At 46.3% G+C, this 26,683-nt stretch overlaps 1 protein-coding gene across 4 annotated transcripts in view; it reads left to right on the plus strand.

Moving 5' to 3' along the window:
- Window positions 1–26,683, plus strand: part of DOP1B (DOP1 leucine zipper like protein B) — a 97,877-nt gene that overhangs the window by 53,662 nt on the left and 17,532 nt on the right. For all 4 annotated transcript variants that reach the window (XR_011432852.1, XR_002804224.2, XM_023630120.2 and 1 more), the window contains exons 14-27: window positions 938–1,610; window positions 3,311–3,582; window positions 4,847–4,999; window positions 5,655–5,755; window positions 6,465–6,655; window positions 8,993–10,622; window positions 11,196–11,307; window positions 12,395–12,583; window positions 15,069–15,191; window positions 17,116–17,250; window positions 21,039–21,094; window positions 22,644–22,748; window positions 22,849–22,915; window positions 23,281–23,425. Coding sequence is in view for 2 of the 4 variants with exons in the window: in XM_023630120.2 (XP_023485888.1) it covers window positions 938–1,610; window positions 3,311–3,582; window positions 4,847–4,999; window positions 5,655–5,755; window positions 6,465–6,655; window positions 8,993–10,622; window positions 11,196–11,307; window positions 12,395–12,583; window positions 15,069–15,191; window positions 17,116–17,250; window positions 21,039–21,094; window positions 22,644–22,748; window positions 22,849–22,915; window positions 23,281–23,425 (3,952 nt within the window). In the remaining 2 variants the exon portion in view is untranslated. The remainder of the gene's footprint in view (window positions 1–937; window positions 1,611–3,310; window positions 3,583–4,846; window positions 5,000–5,654; window positions 5,756–6,464; window positions 6,656–8,992; window positions 10,623–11,195; window positions 11,308–12,394; window positions 12,584–15,068; window positions 15,192–17,115; window positions 17,251–21,038; window positions 21,095–22,643; window positions 22,749–22,848; window positions 22,916–23,280; window positions 23,426–26,683) is intronic.

Genomic DNA, 26,683 nt, shown 5'->3' on the forward strand with positions numbered 1-26,683 from the left:
TGCTGTAGCTATTAGGAAAAAATATCCTAAGAACGATTTAATATATAAAGTTGAAGCATGTGTAGTCTACAACTATAACCATGTTTCAAAAATTGCATAATACTCTCTCCTTTTCCTTAGCACCGGAGATTAAACACTGAAGAGTTTTAAATTTAATGTAATATTAGCTAATTAACAGCATAAGAAACGAGATTGATTCATTAAAGGTTGAAGTGTCATCCCTTTGGAAAAGCCAAAATATATGTGTGTGTGTTTGTGTGTGTGTATACGCATAAATATGAACGTATTTTATAGGTATACACATATAAACTCTTTGTTCTAGCTTTCTCGTCTTATTTCTTCATGCCTTTATTCTACTCTCAGCCCAGCTTCCTCATTCATATTTTTAAATCTATCAGAAACTGTTTTTGTTGTGGTTTTCTTTTGAGGAAGATTAGCCCTGAGCTAACTGCTGCCAATCCTCCTCTTTTTGCTGAGGAAGACTGGCCCTGAGCTAACATCCGTGCCCATCTTCCTCTACTTTCTATGTGGGATGCCTACCACAGCATGGCTTGCCAGGTGGTGCCATGTCCGCACCCAGGACCCGAACCGGTGAACCCGGGACCATCGAAGCGGAACGTGTGAACTTAACCGCTGCACCACCAGGCCGTCCCCCAGAAACTGTTTTTAAATGGCCTTTTTGAACCCTGAAGGGTCTAAATAGATAACACAAAGTGGGCTCAAAGCCAGCCTACCAGAAGAGCATGGCCGTGTGCCGTCCTCCTCCTTGGTCCCCTCCCTGCCCCTGGTGTGCCTTCTTCATTTTATTATACACTTGTACACAGAGAATTATGATTTTTAAAAACAGGAAGCTCACATTCATAGTTAGCCTGATGCAGTTGGTATTTGAATCTCTTCATCTTACGGGATACACAATACAAACTTCCATTTCTTGCAGAGTCCAGTGAAAGGTGAAAACGGTCATGTAATTATGGACACAAAGATCGTGATTCCGGGTGATGAAGATGCTTCGTTTCCCCCCCTTAAATCTGAAGACAGCGGGATCGGGCTCAGTGCCTCGTCGCCAGAGCTCTCTGAGCACTTGCGGGTCCCCAGGGTTTCTCCTGAAAAAGACGATGTTTGGAAGAAGGATGGGAGTATGCAGAGGGCATTTCTTTCCATCCAAGAGCTAATTGCCAACTTTGCCCACAAGAACATTTTTGGAGTGCAGTTAACAGCGTCCGGAGAAGAAAACAAGTCTGAAGAGCCCGCAGGCCAGAGGGATGAGGGCGGGGCGGCGAGCGAGTCCGGTGGGAAGAGCTTGTGGGAGGCCAAGCCCATCAGTGTGCCCCAGTTTAAGCAGATGCTCTCAGACCTGTTCACGGTTCGAGGGTCCCCGTTTAAGACAAGGAACGTGGAGTCGCCATCACCTTTGCGCAGTAGCCGTGGCCGAATGAAAGAGGGAGAATGGGCTGTGGACCAGGTGGTCGTTGACCTGGGCAGCTCACGGGAGGGCTGCAGGGAGACCTTCGCTGCCGCCTGCCACCTGCTGCTGGACTGCACCACCTTCCCCGTCTACCTGTCCCAGGAGGAGACGGAGCGGCTCTGCGAAACGCTCTTCCAGCCTCCAGGTGAGAGGGCGGCCCCACTGAAGTCCATCCTAAAGAGTCACAGTGCTCAGACAGCTCATGTGTAGAGATTCACCAAACTCATTTCAGCCAAGAAGGAGCTGTCTGCCACGTTTGTTTCCTTCTTTATCTTGTCATTAGTTGTGTGTGCTTTTGCCGTGTGTCTCACCAGATGGCAGATGGATGAGGCGGGGCCTGTACTTTTTAAACTCTGGGTTTTCAGCACAGCCCTTTAAATGGTCTGGAACATAAGAGGTGCCTAATAATAGTCAGTAAATAGGCTATTTCATGAGACTGGTTGAAGATTTGTGTGTTAGTTTTCTCGGGCTGCCATAACAAAGTGCTACAAATTAAGTGGCTTAAACAACAGAAATTTGTTGTTTCATGGTTCTTGAAGCCAAAGGTCTGAGATCAGCGTGTTGGCAGGACCATGCTCCCCCTGAAGATGCGAGGGAAGGATGTGTTCCAGGCCTTTCTCCCAGTTTCTGGTAGTTCCTTGGCGTTATAACTCCGGTCTTTACATGGCATTTTTCCTATGTATATGTCTGTTCAAATTTCTTTTTTATAAGGACCCCAGTTGCATTGGATTGGGGCCCACTTTCCTCCACTGTGACCTCATTTTAATTAATCACATCTCCATCGACCCTATTTCCAGATAAGATCACATTCTGAGGTCGTGGGGTCAGGACTTCAGTGTAAGAATTGTGGGGAAGAACACAGTTCAATCCGTAACAGGTAGTGTCTTAGTCAACTCGGGCCACTGTAACAAAATACCATAGACCAGGTGGCTGGAAGAACAGACCTTTATTTTCTCACAGTTCTGGAAGCTGGAAGTTCAAGGTCAGGGTACTAGCATTTTCTGGTAAGAGCTCTCCCTTTGGCTACAGAGGGCGGGCTTCTCACTGTGTGTTCACATCCTAGGAGTGTGTGTAGGGGGATCTGCTTGGTGTCTCTTCTTATATGGGCGCTAATCCCATCATGAAGGCTCCACCCCCATGAGGTCATCTAAACTTAATCACCTCCCAAAGGCGCCACCTCCAAATACCATCATGTTAGGGGTTGGGGCTTCAACATAGCGATTTTGGGCAGACACAGTTCCGTCCGTAGTAGGCAGTGAACATTTTAAAGAAAAAAAGGGATAGAGGGGAAGATGGAAAACAAGAAAGAGTGACTTAGTTGGTGGGAATGTAGGACAAAGATTTCCCCTCGTGTAGTCATTACCTTATATTGCTGGTGCAATTTGTCTCTTGGCTCATTAGCTGCCAATGACAGTATACTTGGAAGGACTGCTTTTAGAATTGATAGCCTCATGTAGTTTTGGCCTCTTTTAAAGCTAATGCCATGCGCCCTGCCACCAAGAGAGCTTTGAAAAAACATTTTGAACTCTACGCCCAAAAATGTAATTTTACCATATGTAAATTTAAAAAATAAAAGAAAAAGGAACGTACATTTTGAATCATCTCAAATCTCTGAGATTGACATTTGCAGAATTCAAAGAGTCTGATAAATTTATGAAACCAGGCTCAGTGTCATTTGTCCTCTGGCCCTGAATGATGGCGGCATATTGCATTACCGCCAGAGGGTTATCACACTGCTATCCACGAGACTTCCCGAATCTAAGGGTGTCTTAGAATCTGCACATTGGAGAGCCCTTCTCATGTGATTTTGTGTGTTTCCATCCTCTCTGGTCGGCTTCCTTTTAGGAGCCGGCGATTCCAGTTTTCCATCTTGGCTGAAATCCCTTATGACCATTTGCTGCTGTGTGACTGACTGCTACCTCCAGAACGTGGCCATCTCTACTCTGCTGGAAGTGATAAACCATTCCCAGTCCCTGGCACTTGTCATTGAAGACAAGATGAAACGCTATAAAAGCTCTGGACACAACCCATTTTTTGGCAAGCTGCAGATGGTGACAGTTCCTCCCATTGCTCCAGGAATATTGAAAGTTGTTGCAGAGAAAACAGACTTCTATCAGGTATTTCCCACCGGGAAGTGGGTGGGTGGGTGTTTTTGCTGAGGATGATTCATCCTGAGCTAACATTTGTGCCTGTCTTCCTCTATTTTGTATGTGGGTCGCCACCACAGCACAGCTTGATGAGTGGTGTGTAGGTCGACACCTGGGATCCGAACCCATGAACCCTGGGCCACGAAAGCAGAGTGCACAGACTTAACCACTACGCCACTGTGCCAGCCCCTTCCCAGACCATTTATTTGAAGTTATCCCTAAGGTTGTAGTCACTGTGATAAGGAATATGGCACCTCTGGTGACAACCAGAAAGGGTTGCTCAAGCCCTGTGGCTGCCTTGTCCATCTCTCTGTCCCAGGCTTCTGGCACAGTTTCTGGCCCTGCAGCAAGTACTCAGTAAAGATTTGTGTTCACTTCTAGGCTGACCAGACTTGTGCCCTAATTTGTAAGGTTAAAGGCTTGGGGCTCTGTAGCTTCCAGGGAAACTTAGCACTTGTCAGATTGAATAAATACTATTGCTGAAGGTAGTGAGCAGGTGTTGTCCATCTTTCTTGGGGAAAAAGTAGGAAAGTAGTTTAAAGTTATATATTACAGGGCTCATTTAATTTGCAAGAAGCTGAAAGCTGTTCCAGCTAGCTCATGAAGAAACATGCAGTTTATCATAAAGATAGAGCAAGCCTGTGGGAGTCAAATGTCAGGAGTGGAATGCGGGGTCTCCTGGCATCTCGCCCTGGAAGCTGTTGGATCCTGAGGCTGCTTGTCCTGCACCTCTGCCATCCAGGGGTCACCTAACTAGCTTGGTTGCCACTTGGCCTTCTGTCGGCCTTGTAACCCGTAAGCTTAGTTCTCATAGCTAGTGATGCTTGTATCTCCTTCTTATAATTCTGAACCAACTGGTCAAGGCTATTAAAGTCTGTCAGTGAGCCACCCTTGGGTCAGGTGCCTTCTTGTCCAGTCCCCCACAGCAGTGATGGGGACCAAGGGGTTAGGGGTCATGTGGTACAGATAGAGATATGCTGCCTCTCCTGGGGCCTGTCGATGGAACAAATTCCCCTGGAGGTGGTAGGGTCAGCAGACACCCTGGAAAGTCTGAGACACTAAGGAAGAGACATTTAGACATTTTAGATGTGAATGAGATACTGGAACTAAACTGTCCTTATAGGTTTTGGCAGCCTGTTGTCTGAAAGGCTTTCGCAGTAGGCTGGCTTTTTACCTATTTGCAAAGACATGAGCAGGTGCTGCCTGTGTTCACACGGTCTGCCCTCTGTCCCAGAGGGTGGCTCGTGTGCTTTGGAATCAGCTGAACAAGGAGACCCGGGAACATCATGTCACCTGTGTAGAGTTGTTCTATCGGCTACACTGCCTGGCCCCGACAGCCAACATCTGCGAGGACATCATCTGCCACGCCCTCCTGGACCCTGACAAGGTGAGTCGTCACGGCCTGTAACCTCCATCCTGCACTGGTCCCAAATGCTGGGCTGCCGTCACTTTACGTGCCCAGGACAGACTTACATATATCCAGCTGATGCGCTTCTGGAGTTCAGTGGACATCCTGAGTAACGAGCAGAAGTGTTAGAGAACCCCGGGGCTGGAAGGCCTCTGGAAGCACGAGCCGTCTCCTTTAGAGTCCTCACAGTGTGGTATGTGTCTACATGAAGGCTCCCCAGGGAAATCTACCCAAACTCTCGTGTGGTGTTGGCAGGACCTGTAAGTACCGGTGCAAGGGCTTCTAGAACTACTGGTGAAGTAGGCAGTCGTGGAGGATGCATGATCCCCTTCAGCCTTGGCTCTCCTTTGCAGTCACGCTGTGTCCTTGTTCTCTAAGCCATTTGGCCCGGCATTTCCCAGGAGCGTGAGAACCCCCTGCTCTCCTGTGTTTTCCTTTGACCGCAGGCCTGGGTGTGACCCTGGGCATGGGCTAACCCCGAGTCTTGAATCTGCACTTTGCATCCGTGTTACAGTGAACAAGGAAAGAGGATGCAGGTCTTCCTCTCCTCCCAGCCGAGTCAGACACCCAATGACTGAAAACGGTGTTCTGTTAGGAAACCAGGCTCCTCACTCCCTCCTGTTTCCTAATCAAGGGAACGAGACTGGAAGCTCTGTTTAGATTCTCCGTCATCTGGCACCTGACGAGAGAGATCCAGGGCAGTCGAGTGACATCTCACAACCGCTCCTTTGACCGGTGAGGCCATCTTTCTTATAACTTACCCTTAACCCAAAGGAAACTGCAGAGGCCCCCGGTCAGCGTATTGGGCTGGACAAGGGGAGGGAAATTGAAAGCATGACCCCATTTTCTTGATGCACAGCAGATGTTTCCCATAATCTCCTAAGTGAATTTAGGCCAGACACGTATGAATACATGGCAGGAATTTTGTTAATTTGCTCGTGGAGGGAGGAAGCCCAGCATGCCCTGGAATCACCTGAGGAGCTTTTAGAACATGCCCCATGAGGGGACTTGGTAGGGAAATGGAGATGGTGTGGATCTTGAGTGGGGCAGTGGCCACACTGGCTCTATATACTTGTAATGTTATCAACCGTGTGCCTAAGATGTGAATTTCATTGTAGATACATTATATTCCATGTTGTTTTTTAAAAAGAATTCCTTACCTTGTTTCTGAAACTTGAGGTGTGGGGCCAGACACGCAGCCTTAGATGCAGCTGGTTCTGATGCTGAGACCCACTCCCACAGTACCATTTAACCGATTTGGGGTGAGGCCTGGGCATCGAGATTTTAAAACCTCCCCCAGTGATTCTAGTGTGAAACCAAGGTTGAACTCCTGTTGTCCTTGTCTGCTTGGGTCTACAAGCCCAGCTTGGGTGAAGCTCCCTAAGGGTGTCCTGGCACTCAGGGGTGCTGAATGCTGACTTGGTGGTGCTCTTCCCACCCGCAGGTCCCTGTTCGTCGTGCTGGACAGCCTGACCTGCACGGACGGCGCCATTGGCGCTGCAGCCCAGGGCTGGCTGGTGCGGGCACTCTCCCTCGGCGACGTGGCGCGCATCCTGGAACCTGTGCTTCTGCTCCTGCTCCAGCCCAAAACCCAGAGGACCTCCATCCACTGCCTCAAGCAGGAGAACTCACCAGGTGAGCACACCCCAGGCTCCCCCATCCTGGGAGGGAGGAAGGGGCAACGTGGACCCCACTGCCCATTGCGATAATCAAGGCACTTAGACCCACTTTGTGATTTTGCTAGATTCAAACAGTGTGAAGGTACTTTGTAAATTTGTGGAGACTTTTAAAATTTAAAGATCAGATGAACCAGCACGTAGAAACACTAGGTAGTGGGATTGTTTTTTTCACTGAAAAGTTAGATTTTTTTTTTATAAAAAAGGAAAATGATAGTAACCCATGTTTCCATAAAAGTAGCTGATTCTTGATTCTTTTGCTAGAGAAGTCAATTCAGGGGCATCTAAGGCAGGAGGAGAGAATAACAGAGCATCTACCCACATGTCTCCAAAGCAGAGCCTTCCCTTAGAAAAGGAGGGTTGCAATTTGATGTCTGGCATGCAGTTAAGTTTGAGTGGCCAGGCTGGCAGTTCTCTCCAGAAGAGACCGAGCGGAGAGTTGCGGTTGCCTCCAGGCATGAGTGACCCAGAATGTCGAAATTTGCCTGTAATCTGGTCAGTTGTACTTTATCTATGAAAACAACTTTTATTTGTGAACTTTCAACAAGGGAACTAATTTCTTTTCTACCTGCTCTCTAAGGTTCCTTCCAGCTGTAAAATTCTGTTAACATATAATCGGAAATGCCTAAGAAATAAACCTTTGGGTTCCAAAAACTTCCAGAGGCATCTTTAACGCAAATTTAAAAGAACATAGGTAGGAAGAAGAAAGAAAAAAAGAAAGACTGAGATAAACCTGATGAGTTCATTAAACTAGGATCAGTGTCTGCGAACTAACATCACTTCCCACAATAGCTGTGTTTTATGACTTCCTGCAATTTTCTAAGTGATGGTGTTACAAGCTTTGAGTTCATTCATTTAGCACACTGGATGTAAATATTCTGTTTGTCTCAGTCTTCTCTTGGAGAGAAAACAGCCTAATGCCTAAATGAGCAGATTTCTGAGATGGCTTCCTCTGTTTACAGGGTTCCTTGCCTAAAACTGTAACTTCTGGTTTTCCTTTAGTAGGGAGAGCTGGCTGCCTTCTCAAAGAGGGGGTATTTTATTATTCTACATTAAAGGAGAGTAAAATTCAAGGAAGTAAAAACTGAGCACCTTCTAGAAATTTGGCTGTCATTTATGGTGGCTAAATTTCTTAGTATTCTTCTGTCTGTTTTAAGAAGAAAGTTTTAACTCCAGGGCTCATTGGGTTTTAATGGCTCGTGGCACTCCCTGCTGCTTCCTCTCATTGATGTTTTCCGCTACCTCCCTCGTAAGAGAAAAAGGCCGTTCTCTGCCTTGTTCTTTCCCCGGAAGCGCCTGAAAGTGTGCTGCTTACCCACCGTCCTACCTCTGTAATCTTGTAGAAGTCTGTTTTTAAAATATTAATATGCACATCAGGCAGCTCATCTATTTCTAATATCTTAATTCTTCCTTTTTTCCTAATCTTGCTTAACGTTCATGGAATAGATTTGTTGAAAGGTGCACATTAAAAATGTTCAGCAGTACCAAAGACTTCTGGCTTTCACTCCCTTTTAAAGAGAACTGAATGTTTTTAAATGTCGTGGATTTTATGATTACAGAAGTACCAACATGCTTATTTTTAAAACTGCAGTAATAAGGAAGTAAAGACACAAGTGAAAGTCCCTTGTAATGCCAGCTGGTAGAGCTGGTTACTGTTAATGGTGTGGCAGATATTCGTCCAGACTTTTTCATAGCTGCATGTTATGGCTACACTCCCTTACATAGGCTCATTCTATACATACCATTCTGCAGCTTGATTTTTTTTCTTTTACTTACTTAATGTATCCTGCCATTACTCTGTATCTGTACATGTAGATGTATCTTTTAAAAATCCAAATAATTTCCATTTCATGCATGGTCGTGATTGTTTCAGTTTCTTACTGTGGTTGTTTTGTTTGTGTCCCAGCTTGTCTTTACACATAACGTTTCAATGGATACCCTTTATAGCCTTGAAAACCTTCTGCTGACATTTCTGTAGGAAATGTTTCTTGAAAGGAAACTCCTGTGACAAAATAGTATGCATTTTTTAACTCACCCTCACCCCAACGTTGTGATATTTATATTTTCTATGACAATGTAACTAAATCCGATTCCTTGAGCATTTTAAAAGACCTGTTCACTGTGCTTGGCCACTTTCTGTCTGTAATGTAATCTAGACTCTGGTGTCATAGTTTCATGGGGGAATTTTATTAATATTGATCTTTCTGCCTGGCTTTAAGACAAAGACCACTTTAGAACTAACTTGTCCTAACTGGCCTTTCTGTTCTGAAGTCATCCGTCATTTTGTAATTTTCAGAAGACTTGCATCGTTGGTTTAACAGAAAGAAAACCTCTTTCAAAGGGGCAAATGGAGTGCCTGAGCTCCAGGAAGGCGGCTCTGAAGAGAGCGCACCTCTGAGCCAGTTCACCACCGTGGACCGCGAGGCCATTTGGGCCGAGGTGGAGAAGGAACCGGAGAAGTGCCCACCGGGAAGCGAGCTGAGCGAAGATGACCTTCCTTACTACGTGGACCTTCCCGACAAGATGGCCTGTGGCGCTCCAGACAGCAGTGAGCACACCGAGTCTGCAGACACGAGCTCTGCCCACACGGACAGCGAGAACACATCCTCATTTTCCTCCCCTTCCCATGACCCGCAGGAGCAGAGCAATGAAGAGAACTGCTGTGCACCCATCCCCATGGGAGGCAGAGTTTACCCCAAGCGCTCTGCCTTCCTGGCAGCCTTCCAGGCAGAAAGCTTCAAGTCCAGTGCCAAATTAAACCTGACACGTGTGGACTCAGACAGAACCCAGGCTTCAGAGTCATTCTCCAGTGACGAGGAAGCTGACCTGGAGCTCCAGGCCCTCACCACGTCCAGGCTGCTGAAGCAGCAGCGGGAAAAGCAGGAGAAGATCGAGGCCTTGTTTAAGCACATTCTGCTCTACCTGCAGCCCTACGACTCCCGGCGAGTCCTTTATGCCTTCTCAGTGTTAGAGGCCGTGCTCAAAACCAACCCCAAGGAATTTATCGAGGCTGTGTCTAGGACCAGCATGGACACCAGCTCCACCGCACACCTCAACCTCATCTCCAACCTTCTTGCTCGCCACCAGGAGGCCCTCGTTGGCCAGAGTTTCTACGGAAAACTCCGGACCCAGTCTCCCAACGTGTGCCCCCACTCTCTGCTCATCGAGCTGCTCACCTACCTGTGCCTGAGTTTCCTGCGCAGCTATTATCCGTGTTACTTGAAGGTCTCCCACCGGGACATCCTGGGCAACCGGGATGTACAGGTCAAAAGTGTGGAGGTTTTGATTAGAATGATGACGCAGCTGGTCTCGGTGGCCAAGTCTGCTGAAGGGAAGAACGTGGAGTTCATCCACAGCTTACTGCAGAGGTGCAGAGTTCAGGAGTTTGTCCTGCTTTCGCTATCAGCATCCATGTACACGAGCCAGAAGCGCTATGGACTGGCCACCGCAGAGCGGGGCCGGGCCCTACGGGAGGACAGCCTCCTGGAGGAGAGTCTCATCAACTTGGGCCAGGATCAGATCTGGAGTGAGCACCCACTGCAGATCGAGCTGTTGAAGCTACTTCAGGTGCTGATTGTCTTGGAACACCACCTGGGCCAGGTCCAAGAGGAAGCGGAAAATCAGCCAGACCTGTCCCGGGAGTGGCAGAGGGCCCTTAACTTCCAGCAGGCCATCAGCGCCATGCAGTACGTGCAGCCCCACCCCCTCACCTCCCAGGGGCTGCTGGTGTCCGCTGTGGTGAGAGGCCTGCAGCCAGCCTACGGCTACGGCATGCACCCAGCCTGGGTGAGCTTGGTCACGCATTCCCTGCCGTACTTCGGGAAGTCCCTGGGCTGGACAGTGACGCCCTTCATCGTCCAGATTTGCAAAAACTTGGACGAGCTGATCAAGCAGTATGAAAGTGAATCTGTGAAGCTCTCTACTAGGTATGCTGACCCTTTGATGCATTATTATGGCTTTAATGATGGCTTTTATTGCTTTAATGACAGCTTTTATAATGAAGAGCTGACTGGCTGTAGAAGCTCCTTGGAGGATAATGTCAGCCTAATCAGAAGCCTCTTTATTGTCAGGAGACGTAACAAGGAACTGAACGTTCAGATCCTTTATTTTTAATTCCATACCGCTCCCCAGGCTAGCTCAGTATTGCAGAACAAGTCAGTCACTCTCCATTATTTCTGCAAAACAAAAATAAAAACGTTAATCACCTTCACAGAAATTCTAAAACATCTGAAAATGTTTTTCCAAAGCAACTATGTAAATGTAAAATATCACAAAAGATGCCTATCAGTATTGCAACAATATTTCATTATGAGAGCCCCAGTATTATAAGCATATTTCATTATGAGAGCCCCAATATTATAACCGTATTTCATTATGAGAGCCCCTGTTTTTTAAGATAGTGATATCTCTCTGGTTTCTATGCTTATATGTCAGATTAAAAATTTTATGTCCTCATTCTTAAAAATTCTCAAAACTGGTTTCTCATTTCTTCACCAAAGCATAACCTCCAAGAGGGAAAACATTTCTCCGGATTATCCACTCACTCTTTTGGAGGGTCTGACAACCATTAGTCATTTTTGTCTTTTGGAACAACCCAACCAAAACAAAAAGGTAAATTTTTTTTTCCTGAGTTTGAGGTGTTTTTCATATATTGTTTTGTCTTCATTGGGTTATGTCTGTTTCAAATAAGAAATATACATATGTAAGTAATGCAAATATATATGCAAATTTATGCATGCAAATATATGTATGTAAGTAATGCAGTTGTGGTTTGCTTTTTTTCTTGTTTTTTAAATTTTTTTTTTTAAGATTTTATTTTTTTCCTTTTTCTCCCCAAAGCCCCCTGGTACATAGTTGTATATTCTTTGTTGTGGGTCCTTCTAGTTGTGGCATGTGGGACGCTGCCTCAGCGTGGTTTGATGAGCAGTGCCATGTCCGCGCCCAGGATTCGAACCAACGAAACACTGGGCCGCCTGCAGCGGAGCGCACGAACTTAACCACTTGGCCACGGGGCCAGCCCCTGATAAATGTTTCTTTTTTTTTTTTTTTCTGCTTTATCTCCCCAAACCCCCACTGTACATAGTTGTATATCTTAGTTGCAGGTCCTTCTAGTTGTGGGATGTGGGACACCGCCTCAGCGTGACCTGACGAGCAGTGCCATGTCCACGCCCAGGACCCGGACCCTGGGCCGCTGCAGCGGAGCGCTAGAACTTAACCACTTGGCCACAGAGCCAGCCCCAGCCCTGTGGTTTTGTTCTTCTGGCACTCCCTCTGGGCCCCTATTGCCCTTGCCTATTCATCAGTAACTAAATAGGATAAAAAGTAATCTTCACCCCCCCCCCCCCCCCCCGTGTATTTTTACTTGACCTCATGGTGTTCATGAGTCTGTATTGGAAGACATTTAGCTGTTAATTGCCCTACCCTATCTGGAATTTAAATTGTAGAATGCAGCTAATGCTGTGGCTGAGTGACTGAAAGAGTTTGTCACGTGGAGCCTCAGACTCACAGACATCCTCTTTTGAAAGAAAACCCTGGGTTTTAAATGCACAGGGAAGCGTTTTGCTTCCAGACCACCACAGGTGGGTCTTGCTCAGAAGAGTGCTACAGCCCAGACTTCGTCCCCCCAGCACCGCTGTCCTCACCAGAAGGGGACGGTGCCACAGCTGCCGCAGAGTCTCACATTCATTTTCATCTTTAGACCCCTGCCGTACGTGATCCTACTAATTTGAAAAATGCCAAGAATGCCATCCTGGAAGAGCTGCCCCGGATTGTTAACACCATGGCCCTTCTCTGGAATGTTCTCAGAAAGGAGGAGACTCAGAAGAGACCCATTGATCTCCTTGGAGCCATGAAGGGATCCTCTTCCGTTTACTTTAAAACCACCAAAGTGAGAGAACTTCCTCTGTGGTTGCATTGTTTCCTTTGTCTTGTATTGTCCCATGAAAAAGAAATACGTGCAGGAGTATATAGGTAAATAATCAAACAGTGTGCTCGATGCAGCCCAAGTTAGAAGTAAGTCAGAAGGAGAAATCTCCAGTTTATTAGAATAAGTTTTCTGTTGCTATAAAGAAAGCCTTTGTGGGTGGTTTTCAGCCTATTATTTTTCCCCCTTTGTCCTCTCCCCACCTTTTTTTAGCTAAAAATAAAGTCGCTGGGCGTTCCCGGCAGGGTGCTGAAAGTCCTTACCTATTTCTCAAGCTCCTCTACCAAGACAGCTTCTTTCTTATGTCCTGCCTTTTAGTGGTGCCTTGAACACGGGCACGTCAAGGTGGAATGTTGCGGTATCTTTCAGTTTTTTATTAAACCAGAAGCGTATAATGCAGAACCTTTGTAGTCCACTCCCCCTCGGCTGTAACAGTCTCTGCCTTGGAAGGTTTCCAGGCACATGACTCAATCTCAGATTGCCACATGTGGCGGCTCAGAAATACCTGGCTGTGTCTCACGTCCACTGAGCACCCCTGGTGCCAGGCACAGCCTCAGGGCTGACATGGGCATCCAGCTTCCTGGGCTGAGTGGGGTGGTTTAGAGCAGGGCAGCCAGACTGCCTGAGTTCAGCTCTCTGCTCGGCCACACTATGGGACCTTAGGCAAGTTCATTAACCTCTCTGTGCTGTGGTTTCCTCACTTGGAGGCACGATGCCAGGCACTATCCAGAGTGCTGTGCTTTACTAGAGTATTTAGTCCTCACCTGCGAGGTAGGTACTATTATTCCCAGATTACAGGTGAGGACATTGGGGCATAGAGAAAGTGAGTTTGCCCTCGACTGCACATCTGATAAGTGGCAACACTGGGATTTAATTTAACCCAGGCAGACTGATGCCCAGGTGAGTGCGCTTTTAGGTACTGTGATGCACAGGTGGCCTCCAGAATGTTCTGTCAGTTTCAGGGGTGCCCTCCAAGGGAAATCTGCTATATTTCAAGCTGCTACAGGAACCTGCTCTAAAAAGGGTTCAGAAAACCCTTAGGTGCTCAACCTCTCTGAGCCTCAGCTTCCTCATCCAAAATGAGTCCAATTTTTTTTTTTAAAGATTTTTATTTTTCCTTTTTCTCCCGAAAGCCCCCGGTACATAGTTGTGTATTTTTCTTAGTTGTGGGTTCTTCTAGTTGTGGCATGTGGGACGCCTCCTCACTGTGGCCTGATGAGTGGCGCCATGTCCGCGCCCAGGATCTGAACCAGCGAAACCCTGGTCCTCCAAAGCGGAGTGCATGAACTTAACCACTCAGCCACAGGGTGGCCCCAGAGTCTGATTGTTAAATGAGTTGTTAGTATCCTGCCTCAGGGGCTGATGGCAAGATTCATTTTGATGATGGCTGACATTTATTGAGCACTTAACCCTAACCCTCCCTGAAGGACCCAAGGCCTTGAGCTGGGATCCCTGGTCATCTTTCTAGAGCAGAAAACATGGTGGAATGGGAAGACATCTCCGTCCCATGTTCACTTGTGTCTAACGTGATGCTCAACGTAGGCCGTGGGGACATAGCGCTCAGTAAATTCATGCATTCCACAGACATTTGCGTGCCTGCTGCTGTGGCCCAGGCCCTGATTATAGGCTGGTGGACAGGATAGAGGAAGTCCCTGCTCTCATGGCAGACACAGACATTAACTGGCAATTTAAAAACAATGATGATAATGCTACAAAGAAATGCAGGGTGCCCTGACAGCATGTGCAAGGAACCCGGCCTGATCTGGGGGCCAGAGAGGCCTTCCTGAGGTGCAGTGGCTGAGCCGAGACCCCAGGGTGAGAGGATTTGACCAGGGGAGGGGTGTTAGAAGCTGGGAGACCACCAGGATTTACAGAGGAAGGAACATGGCAGGTTCCAGGAACGGAGACAAATCCGTGTGTAGCAAAAGGGAGGCTGGTGAGTGATGTCCAGGGCCGTGTTGTGGGTTTATTTTAAATTAATCACATAATAAAATTAGTTGAATGATACTAATTTCTGGAAATTGAAAAACTTCTTTCCTAATGAGTATAAGCCCTTCCTGGGCTGATGGAGACAAACTTAGGCTGGGGGGTTTCAGGATGGGAACAGCGCCAGCCCCACTGTCCTCCCTTTCTCTCTTGTCTCTGCAAAGCATTCGGGGGCTTCCTTCAAGCACCTGCCCCGCTCACGGCTCCTTGAGGGGCATGTTTATCGTCTCCCCAGAGTCTCTTCTTGCTCAGCTCCACTAACCATCCCCTGTCCACCCAGCTTCCCCACCGTGCATCACACATTCTCATGCATCCAACTCCTCTCCCCGTGACCCAGAGCACGGTGTTGGGAACGCTGAGACGACACAGCGCCTGCTCCCGGCATTTACAGATGTGGTGGAGTATACAGTATGCCACAGCCCCGGACTTCTCTGCTATCACTCTTCTTTTTTCCATTTTTTAGACCATACGACAAAAAATCTTGGACTTCTTGAACCCCTTGGCAGCCCATCTCGGAGATCAGTTAACGGCCGCCGTTGCAGCAGTATGGAGCAGAAAGAAGGTGAAATGTCACAGTAAGATGAAGGTAACATTTGGGAACGAAAGTAATAGTTAAACTTATTACTCTGCCCAAAATGCCAGAGTAATGTGTAATCAAAGGGGACATGGGAGGCCGACAACGGAAGCTGTTGAAGTAGTTTCACCATTTCAAATGCATGAGATGATTTTTTTTTTTTTTTGGTGAGGAAGATTAGCCCTGAGCTAACTACTGCCAATCCTCCTCTTTTTGCTGAGGAAGACTGGCCCTGAGCTAACATCCATGCCCATCTTCCTCTACTTTATATGCGGGACGCCTACCACAGCATGGCTTTTGCCAAGCAATGCCATGTCCGCACCCGGGATCTGAAGTGGCGAACCTGGGGCGCCGAGAAGCGGAATGTGCAAACTTAACCACTGCGCCACCGGGCCGGCCCCTGCACAAGATAATTTGGCTGCATCTGATTACAACTAGAACTACATGTTGGGTGGGTGGAGAGGGGAGCCCACCCCTGACTTCTGTTTTCTGATCTCTCTATGGTGAATATCTAGTGCTTCTATTTAACCTTTTAAATCTAATATCTAATAGCATACGTACGAGAATGTATATCACATGTACATTTCAAAGAATTAGAAAACCACCATGAGCCTACCACCCAGCTCAAGGAATGGTTCATGATCCCACCGGTGAGCACCGGAGCACCCCTACAGGGCCCTTCCCTGGTTGTAGTACCATCTTAGAGCTTTTTTTTAACCATTTTTCTTAAAAGACAGTATTTTTTTAGAGCAGTCTTAGATTACAGCAAAATGAGAGGAAGGTACAGAGGTTTCCCGTGCATCCCCTGCCCCCACACATGCGTGGCCTCCCCTGTTATCAACATCCCTGCAGAGCGATCCACTTGTTGCTATCAGTGAACCTGCAATGACGCATCATTGTCACCCAGGGTCCATATGCTTTTTCAATTTATAAAAATAATACTCACCAGCCAGCCTTGATGGCCTCGTGGTTAAGTTCAGCGTGCTCCACTTCGATGGCCCGAGTTCAGTTCCCGGGCACAGACCTACACCACTCACTCGTCTGTCAGTGGCCATGCTGTCACGGTGGCTCACAGGCATAAAGAGGAAGATTGGCAATAGATGTTAACTGAGGGCAAGGCTTCCTCAGCAAAAAATAATGATGATAGTAACACTCAACAAAAGTTTATTAAAAACTTAAGTCATCACATTTCTATCCCTGAAAATAACTTCAATCTGCTTTTCACGCATTCTTTCTCCACTCACTGCTCCAGGGGTTTGGTTTACCCATTTCTGCAAAACCAACACACACCTCTTCCTTTGTTCCCTCTCTTGACCATCCAGGTTCCTACCTTGTACCTGGTCTGTCCCAGGTCTGTCCCACCCACTGAACACTAGCTCAGTGCCCAACATGGGTTCCTTTTCCTCGAGGAGGCATGAGAGGTTGGTGGCCCAGGTCACCCTGCTTAGCACCTGTGGAGTCTGTCCTGGTGATGAACCTGATACTTCCAAGTGCATGTGACCATGTTATGGAGATTTCAGTCATCAAAATGTACCTCCCACATGGGTTTTCCTGCCAAGGCCAGCTAGGGTGAACCTGATTTATCTGTTTCTCTTACTTCCTCATACTTTTGGGGCTGTCTCTTAATGCTAGCCTGTTTCCTTCAGATTAAGTATACCTGTTTCCAAAATGCTTTCTAAGCTCGAAAACACCAGGGTTACTGCCCCATCATCAAGTGCACCTTTTATTCAGATGCTGACACGTTATTGTGATTAAATGCATAACTGGCTCTTTATTCCCACCAAGGGAGTCCTTTACCCAGTCCTCATTTATATATGTGTTTAAAAGATTAAAACAAATCTCTTTCTCCAGGGGCAACTATTATAGAACACTTTCTGTGTATCCCTCTTTTGTTTTCTTTCTGTATACTTTAAAGGAATTGTTTTTGCCTGAACAGATCATCCCAGCAGCGAGTGCATCCCAGCTAACCCTCGTCGACCTGATTTGTGCGCTCAGCACCCTGCAGACCGAAAGGGTGCTGCAGCTGGTGAAGGAGGTGGTGAAGAGGCCGCCACAAATTCGAGGGGACGAGGTCAGGAGCCTGGGGACCCTCCCGATGAATGCGTGGCTTTCTCATAACCTCCTATCTTATAAATTGTGTTTGGGAAGGAAATAGAGGTCTCAGGAGCAACTAGGAATTTTGGTGGTTGTGAAAGGGAGGTGTTCTTACTGGGCTTTGGGGAGACTGTGTACCTCATAGGCTTCTGTGCTGCCTTCTTAAGGTGGGAACCACTTGAGGTCAGGGACTGTCTTTCGTCCTTACGTCCCTGCTGCAGGGCGCCCTGTCCGGTACACGGGTTCTCATCAAGTACCCTGTGTGCCAAAGTGAATAAAACCTTTAGAAAGAGAAAATGGCACTTGCCTCCAGGAGGTCGCAGCCTAGAAGGCGTCAAAGATAAGCAAAGCCAGACACTAGTTAAAGGTGGTGAAGACCAGTTTTATTCAGTAAGTACTGCGGTGGTGGAGAGAGCTGAGCTCAATTCCGAGGTGTGCAGAGGTAACTGGGTATTTTAACCTGAGGGTGAGAGAGTAGGGAGGGGAAACTCCAGCAAAGTCAGGAAAGTGGAACATTACAAGAAAGTGGGAAGGGGCATTTGTCAGTGTGATTAGACCGTGTGGGTTTGCCAGCTGGTGCTTAGGGAAACTACTCCCACGGAGACAAGGAGACGGGGGCCCTGTCTTTTTTTGATGATGATATTTCAAAGGGATGGCTCCCATGTCCTTGAGAAAGGCATTCCTGGGTTGTGGGAGATGCATACATATCTCAAAGGGACAGAGGAAGGATTTAGAACTGTACACTTTTCTTAATAAACACTCTGAAAAAAGGAGATCAGGAGTCTCCTGGATCTTGGCTGAACAAATGGCAAATTGTTGTGGCAGCCTGGAGCTTCCTCCCGCCGGGGTTTGAGGGGTGGGGTATCATCCTAGGGACGGGGCCCTGAGCTGCTGGGCACCATGCTGGAGTCTGTGCAAGTCTCTTAGTGTGGGAGGCGGATGAAATTGTTTGTCTGAAAGTTTTAGCCCTCACAGGACGATGTTGAGGCCTAGTTGAGAAGAGAATTCAGAGGAGCCTGACTAGAGTCAGGCCAAGGAGAGCATCTTAGTCAAAGGGCAGGTTAAAAATTTCTGTCGTTTTTATAAAAGCAGAAATTACGTGTCAGAGGACATAACTCATTCTAGACATTCTGAGAAAGAAGAGATTTCGTGTTGCTGTGGTGAAAGCAGTGGCATTTGACAGGTGATGTGGCTGAACCATGAAGCTCTCAGAGGTTTTTTTGCTCAATTTCTGCTTAGGAGTTGAGGGGGACTGTGAGGCACAGAGAGCTTCTTCAGTTATGCACAATGGTCTTGAAACAGAACAGACTTTGAGGTTTAATATTTTTATGCCCTTAGAGGTTTTGCTTTTATCAAGGCAGAGCTCCTCATTGAAAGTGTAGGAGCTGTTTTGTTCTTAATTAATTAATTTGATAGAAACCAGTGATTTATTTCAGCCTTGAAATAACTGCCTTCTATCTGGTGATTTAAAATTGTGCAGATAGGAAAAATTTAAGAATAATTCCTTAAATGAAATTAGTAAAATGGAAAAAGTGATCATTACAAGCTATAATCCGGTGGGACTGTTCAGCATGTTCCACTTCAGCGGCCCAGGGTCAGTTCTCAGGCACGGACCTACACCACTATGTTACCAGCCATGCTGTGCTGGTGGCCCACATACTGAAAAACAGAGGAAGGTTGGTATGGCTGTTAGCTCAGGGTGAATCTTCCTCAGAAAAAAAAAAAAGGCATATATGGTTTTACTCAAATAGATATTTGTACACTAGTATTCATGACAGCATTATTAACAATAGCAAAAGGTAGAAACCACCGAAGTGTCCATCAACGCATGATTGGATAAACAAAATGCAGTTTACACATACAGTGGAATAGTGCTCAACCCTAACAAGGAATGAAATTCTGACACATGCAACAACATGGATGAACCTTGAAAACATGCTGAGTGAAGTAAGCCAGACGCCAAAGGACAAATATTGTATGATTCCACTTATATGAGGCATCTAAAGTAGTCAAATTCATAGAGACAGTTTAATTTAGTTTAGAAATTCTGGTTTAGAATGGTAGTGGTCAGGGGCTGGAGGAGGGGGAAATGGAGAGTTAGTGGTTAGTGGGTAGAGAGCTTCAGTTTGGGAAGATAAAAAAGTCTGGAGATGGGTGGTGGTGATGGTCACACAACCTTGTGAGTGTCCTGAATGCCACTGAGCTGTATGTTTAAAAATGGTTAAAGTGGTAAATTTTGTTATGTATATTTTACCATAGTAAAACATTTTTATAACAAATAAAAGGAATATAATTTTTAAATATTAAGGTCATTATGCTCAGGATGGTGAGGAGAGGCTGAACCCTGGAATCAGAAATGGTTTCGGCCGTTTTTCACCCCATAGTGAGAAAACTGACCAAGAATATCTTAAGCCATTTTTATAACTCTTCCTGCCCTGGAGGGGAACTGTCCGTCTGGGGCTCCTCCTCTGAAAGGGCCTCTTGCACGTTCTCTCAGGATAGAAATGTCTGTGCTGGGAAGGCCTGGCCCCATTTGGGCTTCTAACCAGTCAGTGAGACCCCGGGCCCTGGTCACCTTCTTTCCTTCCGCATGTTGATTGAAAATCAACTGTGTCCATCCGTGGTGGGGAATCCTGAATAGTGAGGCTGTTCCTGCTCTTCCTCAGCCTGTATCCTAGTTGGGAAAAGCAGATAAGCCAGCCTGAAAATTAACACCATGAAGCCAGAGTATGATGTGCTGAAGGACTCAGGTGTAAAGTGGACACAGGCAACTTCCACACGGTTTGTCAGACGCGCCCCTGGGTCTCCCTCAAATGCCTGACAGTCCTGTTGCCTTTCGCTCTTGTCACTCTTGTACGTCAGTGTTAAAGTAATGTAATGCTGGAAGAGAGGAGTGGGGATGGAGGGGCCGCCAGATCCCTGGTGGATTTGTGTTTATGACTCTGAGCAAGTCTCAGGTGTCAGGAAGCTGACCTTCCACGCCGGTAGGAATGGCGTTAGGATGCAGACCCACAGGTGAGCTGTGCTCTGGGAGAAGGCGCTGGGCCGGCTTTTATACACACAACAGGTGCTTTTAGGTCTTGTTCCTTCACGTTATTTGAATTTCCACAAATATCTGCAACTTCTGGTCTTGTCTTGGCCAAAAAAAAAACTAGATCGTGCCTGGCTGACTGGTTTTTGGCTGCTCAGATAACTAAATTACATTTTGTGGTTAATTTAATTAGCTCAACTTGGATAACTTCTACAAATAGCTTTTTACCAGCAAGGAGGGAAAAAAAGGAAAAAATGTGTGTTTTGAAAACCAGTTTGCAAGTAATTCCAGCCACTTGGAATTTAGGGAAGTCGTCTGGGCTGAGTTTGAGGGCATTCCTTGAGCTAAGAGTTAAAATATTTTGTTGTCTCCTGCCTGTAGCTGGTCACATGCGCTCATGAGGGTCAACACTGGCCGCTGTTTGTTTGGGAAGTTTCGGTTATAATGCCGCATTTTCCCCACATGCTTGCTGAAAGCCTGGAATGGGAAGCCGGCAAACAGAGAGGGAATGGCTCTGGCAGTCTGATGGGGCCCTGATGATTTGAGACCTCCTAGGATACATTTGTTGTTGTTACCCTTGGGGGAACTTTCATGTTTATTATTACATTTGAAAGACTCTTTGGCTAAAAACCTTAGCTTTGTTAGGATGTAGAATCTGTTTCATTTTGTATTTGAATTCTTTTTCAGCCCGTTTCCTACCAGTGTGGAGTAACAGGTTTCACTTTAATTTGCAGAAGTCGCCCCTCGTGGATATCCCCGTGCTGCAATTCTGCTATGCTTTCATCCAGAGGTAATGCAGCCCCTCAAAGCGCCTCCCAATTGTGGGTGCTGTTGCAATGATTGTAAATAATTACTTGGATTGTGTTTCTTGACTGTGGGAAAGCCTTTGTTCATAAATACCTTAACGCTGTCCTGATTTCTTCCTGAGGTGTGGGCATGCCCTGATGATCTTACTCATCCTTCTCCAGAGACCTAATCTGACATTTCTCAGTTCGTGTGCTGTATGTTGAACACTCTGTGTTAGCAAAGCTTTATGTGAGGCTTGGTAAACTTTAAAAGAAACAGTTCACATTGAGTTGATACCAAAAAAGAGAAAAGGAATGCGTTCAAGACCTCTTTTAGAAAAAGGAGGTGTGTTTGTTTTTTGTGCTGTCCTCACTACATCCCTTGTGTTCTACTGGATGGCTTCTGCTTGGGTTTATGAGCTTAACGTCCATCCATATTCAGCAGTCTCAGCGACAGGAGGTATTGAAGCAGATTCTCCAGGCATTTCTCCACGGATGAGAAGGAACTTGACTGGGCCTCGTTCACAGCTTTCAATGGCACGCCCCAGGGGCAGCTCCCAAACCCCTCCACCGTGTGGGGCATTCTCTGTTGCCGTAATGAGGATGAAGGTGATACAGACACCTTCTCAAGGAAGCTTTCATATCCTCACATTTGTTTCTGGAGTTTCACAATAAGTAAATCTGACAGCTAGGTGCAGGCTCCTGGGTTCACACAGTTCATGTTCTGTGTGCTTATTGTGACTCACCACATGCTGAAGGTGCAGGAAGGTAAATCGAGGGTCATGACCCCGGGAGTCCCTGAGTGTGGGGTTAAGTTCAGACCAGCTGTTCACCCTTCACCCATAAGCATCATTGTTCTTTCCTCCAGGAGCTGAAGATGAACTGGTCGCGTCTCCTCATGATAGCTTAATAAGTACTGTAACACAGGCGTCTGTGACAGTGGTCTCAGGGATGTCTGAGCTCTCACAGCAGCTGTGGGTCAGATGCCTGTTGTCCTCCTTTTGCAGAGGAGGCACTGCCGAGGTCACTCAGGAGGCAGGAAGTTGGGGACCAGGACTCGAACCTGGGGCCCTCTGGCTGCAGCTGAGCGGCAGCGGATTGTGCTGTGTGGCCTCACTTTGTAGCAGCAATCTGAATCCTCCTCATGCCTGGTGGGGCTTGACTGGAGAGCTGCTGAAGATAGCTTCCTGGTGGATGCGGCCCCTGACCCAAGGCTTTGCAACCTTCGAGCAGTTGTCTCTGTTACCAGCAGCACCAGGGAAGCTGAACGTTAGAGCTAGACAGGCCGAGAGACTAAGGCTTTTATTTCATAGACGAGGAAACGGGAAGCATCTGACCTGTCAGCAGCAGGATTTCAGGTCTCCAAACTAAGTTCTTGCCAGAATACCAAAATGGAGCTTGTGTATGTGTTAATTTAAAAAGAACAAACAGATCAGTCAGATATGCCATCTTCCCTCTGCTTCTCAACCACTGGATCAAAAAATGATAATAAGTACACATTTTGTTTTGACTTATTCACGGTTGGGTATTTTTTCCTATGTTTTTTAAAAACAGGCTCCCAGTCACGGCCTTACAAGAGAACTTTCCTTCGTTGTTGGGTGTGTTAAAGGAATCCGTGCAGTTGAATCTCGCTCCCCCTGGGTATTTTCTGCTTCTCAGGTATCTGTCGTGTCCCAGCATTCACGTTACTGTATTTTTCTGCTGGAACCTACTTTATTTCTGGGGCGTTCTGAGTCTAAAGTTGGTTGTCTCTCAACAGCATGCTGAATGATTTTGTCACAAGAACCCCCAACCTAGAAAGCAAGAAGGATCAAAAAGACCTTCAGGTCTGTATGTGAAAGCGTTGGACAGACTATTAGTGTTCCAGGAGCTGCCCGTCTTCAGAGGATGTCGTAGATAGTGAACGCTGCGCAGAATCAGATCTGAGATTGGTGTTCGTTCTCAGGTCTAACTTCCTCCATTCCTGTCTGTAAAATCTCATCAATAATTTTTAAATGCTGATGCTATTTTGGATAACATTATTAACTTGTTTCTTTTTTACTTTTTAACGTGGCTCGTAGAAAATTTAATATGGCCTATATGGTTCACAGTTGTGGCTTGCATTATATTTCTGTTGGATGGGGCTGTTTCAGGCACTTAAGTTTCTTTTCCTTAACTAACTTTCTTTCCTCTTTCTTCCTACTGCTCTCAGGAAGTCACTCAGAGAATCCTGGAAGCTGTGGGGAGCATTGCTGGCTCTTCCTTGGAACAAACCAGCTGGCTAAGCAGAAACCTGGAAGTGAAGGCCCAGCCTCAGATCTCTCTGGAGGAATCTGACGCCGAGGAAGATTTGTATGGTAGGTGTGGAAGGGTCAGAAAATAACTCTCGCTGCCAGCTAGTGGGTCCAATTTTTTATTTTTCCTAAATAAACTGTCTGTTTTTATTTCTCACAAATAAACAACAGGATTCACTGATAGTGTCCTGAGTGACGTGTGCCACTGTGTTAAGCCCTAGGTGGGGGGCCAGGAAAGTAACTTGCCAAGATAATTTGCATAGACTCAGTGATAGAAAGCTGTGCGGGGAAAAAAGAGTATGAGAATGCATGTTTTCCTTTTTGTGGAACCTTGGAGAGAGAACTTAGAAAACCAACAAACTGTTGTCAGGCAGTTTACGTCGTGTATTTCATTTCCGACTAGCACGCCCTGGCCTTTCAGTGATCCTTGTGTGTAGTCGTCGGCCGAAGTGTGAAGATGTTGTAATGGGGGTCGCGTGGACGAGGCGGACTGCAGCATTATGATGTTATGGCTCTCTATGAAAATAGTCGGGAGACTTGCAAAAGAGACGCGTGTGTTTACTCGAAGGATCAGTCATCAGCCAGGTCCTCTTGAGGAGTCTGGATTAAATTCAATAGTGTAGATTGTCGATTGCCAGTGTCCCAAAGGCCACCAGACAAATCTGTCAATGAAGCAAATCTTAGCTTATTAGACCTACTGCAGTGAGGGAGACACTTAGAGTGGCAGGAGTGTCTCACGGGGGGCCTTGGGGGAGCACGTGTATAGGGTTGTAGGGCCGTGGCTGAGCCATTTGTGGCAGATCTTTCAAGGTGGAGAACTGGTGGGGATCAGGCAGTTAATGATAAAATACCTCTCGATGGTTGGGCGCAGCACAGGTGAGGGTCCAGAAGTGAATCTGGGTGAGCACACTGCTCGTTTTCATAAGTAAGCCATTGTAGTTGGTTTACAGTTTTTCTTTCGGGATTAAGTATATCTTGGAGCAAGTAATTATTTTTGCTGGTTCTCAGTATTATTTAACACTGGGACAGGAAAGTCTGCCCAGTCCCAGTATTGCTTAACAACGGACGAGAAAATAGATTTGGTCTCAGTTTTATTATCACAGGGGCAAAAAATTGCATTTGAGTTCTCAGTATGAACTACATAGCAGAGTACCCACTACAGAGTCGATGTTCGAAACCGTTAGCCTTTCTGACTTCTGTCATAAACATTCACACTAGTTACAGCAGCAGAACCAAAGCTAAATTTGTGCTTTTTAATATACAAAGGGAGAAGTGTCAGGAAGTCAGAACTCTTTGCTCTTGCAAGTAACAGAAATCTATTTTAGACTAACAGAAATAAAACAACAAGATAAAAAACTTTGGCTCACGTAAGTGAAAAGCCCAGGCGTCAGTATCTGGTTTCAGGTATAGCAGGTGCTCAGAGGAGGTTAGTCAAGTCCCATGCAAAGACTCTGGTTGGCTCCTCTCGGGCCATGCAGCTGACCCGGAGGACGGGAAGAAGGGCTGGTGCACTGGAGCCACGAGAAATGGGCTCCCACCTGAACGCGGGGTTCTCTTCCCAGGAGGAGGAAGGGTGGTGTGCTAGACAGACAAACTGTGGTACCCCCATCCATTACTCTTGCCGTATTTGTTTGATAGGAAGTGTTGTGGTTTGCATAAGAAAAATAATTACACTGTAATTACTCTATAATGAAGACACTATAAGTGGTATACTGTCATTTGCTAATATAAACCAACAATTATGCTTTCTCAGGCTGTGGTTGTGGTTGTAGTTGTGGTTCTAGGGAAAGAGAGCTCTTGCTTCTCCTTGGCTAACTTGCCCTCAGTTATTTCTGTTGTACATACTATCATAGGGATTACACTGCTGCTCCACCGCCAGTGCAGCTGTGCTGGCTGTGTTCAGTCAAATGTTACTGGGCCTGGCTTTTGTGCAAAAATTACATTTAACCTTAAGACACTACTGTGGTAAAATAATTACTTGATTTTTTTAAAAAAAAGAAATGATAGGGGCTGTCCTGGTGCTGTAGTGGTTCAGTTCGTGTGCTCCACTTCGGCAGCCAGGGGTTTGCAGGTTCAGATCCCGGGTGCAGACCTATGCACCGCTCATCAAGCCGTGCTGTGGCATCATCCCATATATAAAATAGAGGAAGATTGGCACAGATGTTAGCTCAGAGACAATCTTCCTCACCAAAAAAAAAATTATAGAATTCCAAAGCTGGAGGTGATTTTTGAGCTTCTCAATAAAACTTAATTAGTAAATTATAAAGCACCAAAAAACCCAAGTGTAGACCATAACTGTATTTTGTTTATGTTTCAGTCTTGAACAAACTAAGTGTACATATTGGCCATATAAAGCATGATACAGAATGAGGCTTCAAAGTGAAGTATATTTCTCCACTTAAAGTTGTATGCATGCAGTGGATGTGCAGGTTCTTATGTGTAGATTTGCGTCTGGTACGTGGCACACACTGTGTTCTGCACACTGGTGCCATAGCAGCAAACAAAATGAGCTGGGCCTCTGGGCGTGGAAGATGATAATCAAAAAATAAATTAGCAAAGGGCTCCTTTCAACTTTTCTGAAAATGTAAAGTTATTTCAAAATAAAAGATTTTTTAAGGGCCAAAAAAATAAGTAAATTACCGAGAGAATTTCGGGGGGTTCTTAGTACCATGAGGCAGCGACTGAGAGTAGGACAGGGGTCACTTTAGATGTTCCAGAAGACGTGCCCGAATAAGTGACAGTTGTGCTGAGAAATGAAAGATAAGGGGGCAGCTGCACAAAGACCTGGGAAGGCACTGCCCAGAAGGGATGGCAAGTCCTTGAGGTGAGAGTGGGCTTAGACCAAGAAACCTGAAGACTGGTGTGGCTGGAGCTTAATGAGTGGTCGGCAGAGGTCAGGAAGAGAGTGGGGGCTGAAGGTTGTTGGACTTGTTATAGAGCATGGTTAGGAGCTTGAATTTCATCCCACTTGGTGCAGGAAGCCATTAAAGTGTTTAGAGCAGTGACAGGATCTCATTCAGTCTTTAAAAAACAATTGCTGTGAGCAACATGGGCTGTATCAGATGAGAGCAGAAACTGGAAGTCCAGTTAAAAGGATTTCCCAGTAGTTTGGGCAAGAGATGATGTTGGCTTGGAGGCAAGGGCGATGGAGAAAGGTGGACTGATTTAAATGCAAGGTCAACAGAACTTGCTGATGGATTGGATATAGTGGTTTAGAAAAAAGGCAATCAAGGATGACTTAGGTTTTTGGCTTAAGCAATTATTGAGGTGAAGACTGAAGCAAGAACATTTTAGAGAGAGAAATTGAGTTTGGTTTTGCAA

Source organism: Equus caballus, chromosome 26 (genome assembly GCF_041296265.1).
Source record: "Equus caballus isolate H_3958 breed thoroughbred chromosome 26, TB-T2T, whole genome shotgun sequence".
Lineage (NCBI taxonomy): Eukaryota > Metazoa > Chordata > Mammalia > Perissodactyla > Equidae > Equus > Equus caballus.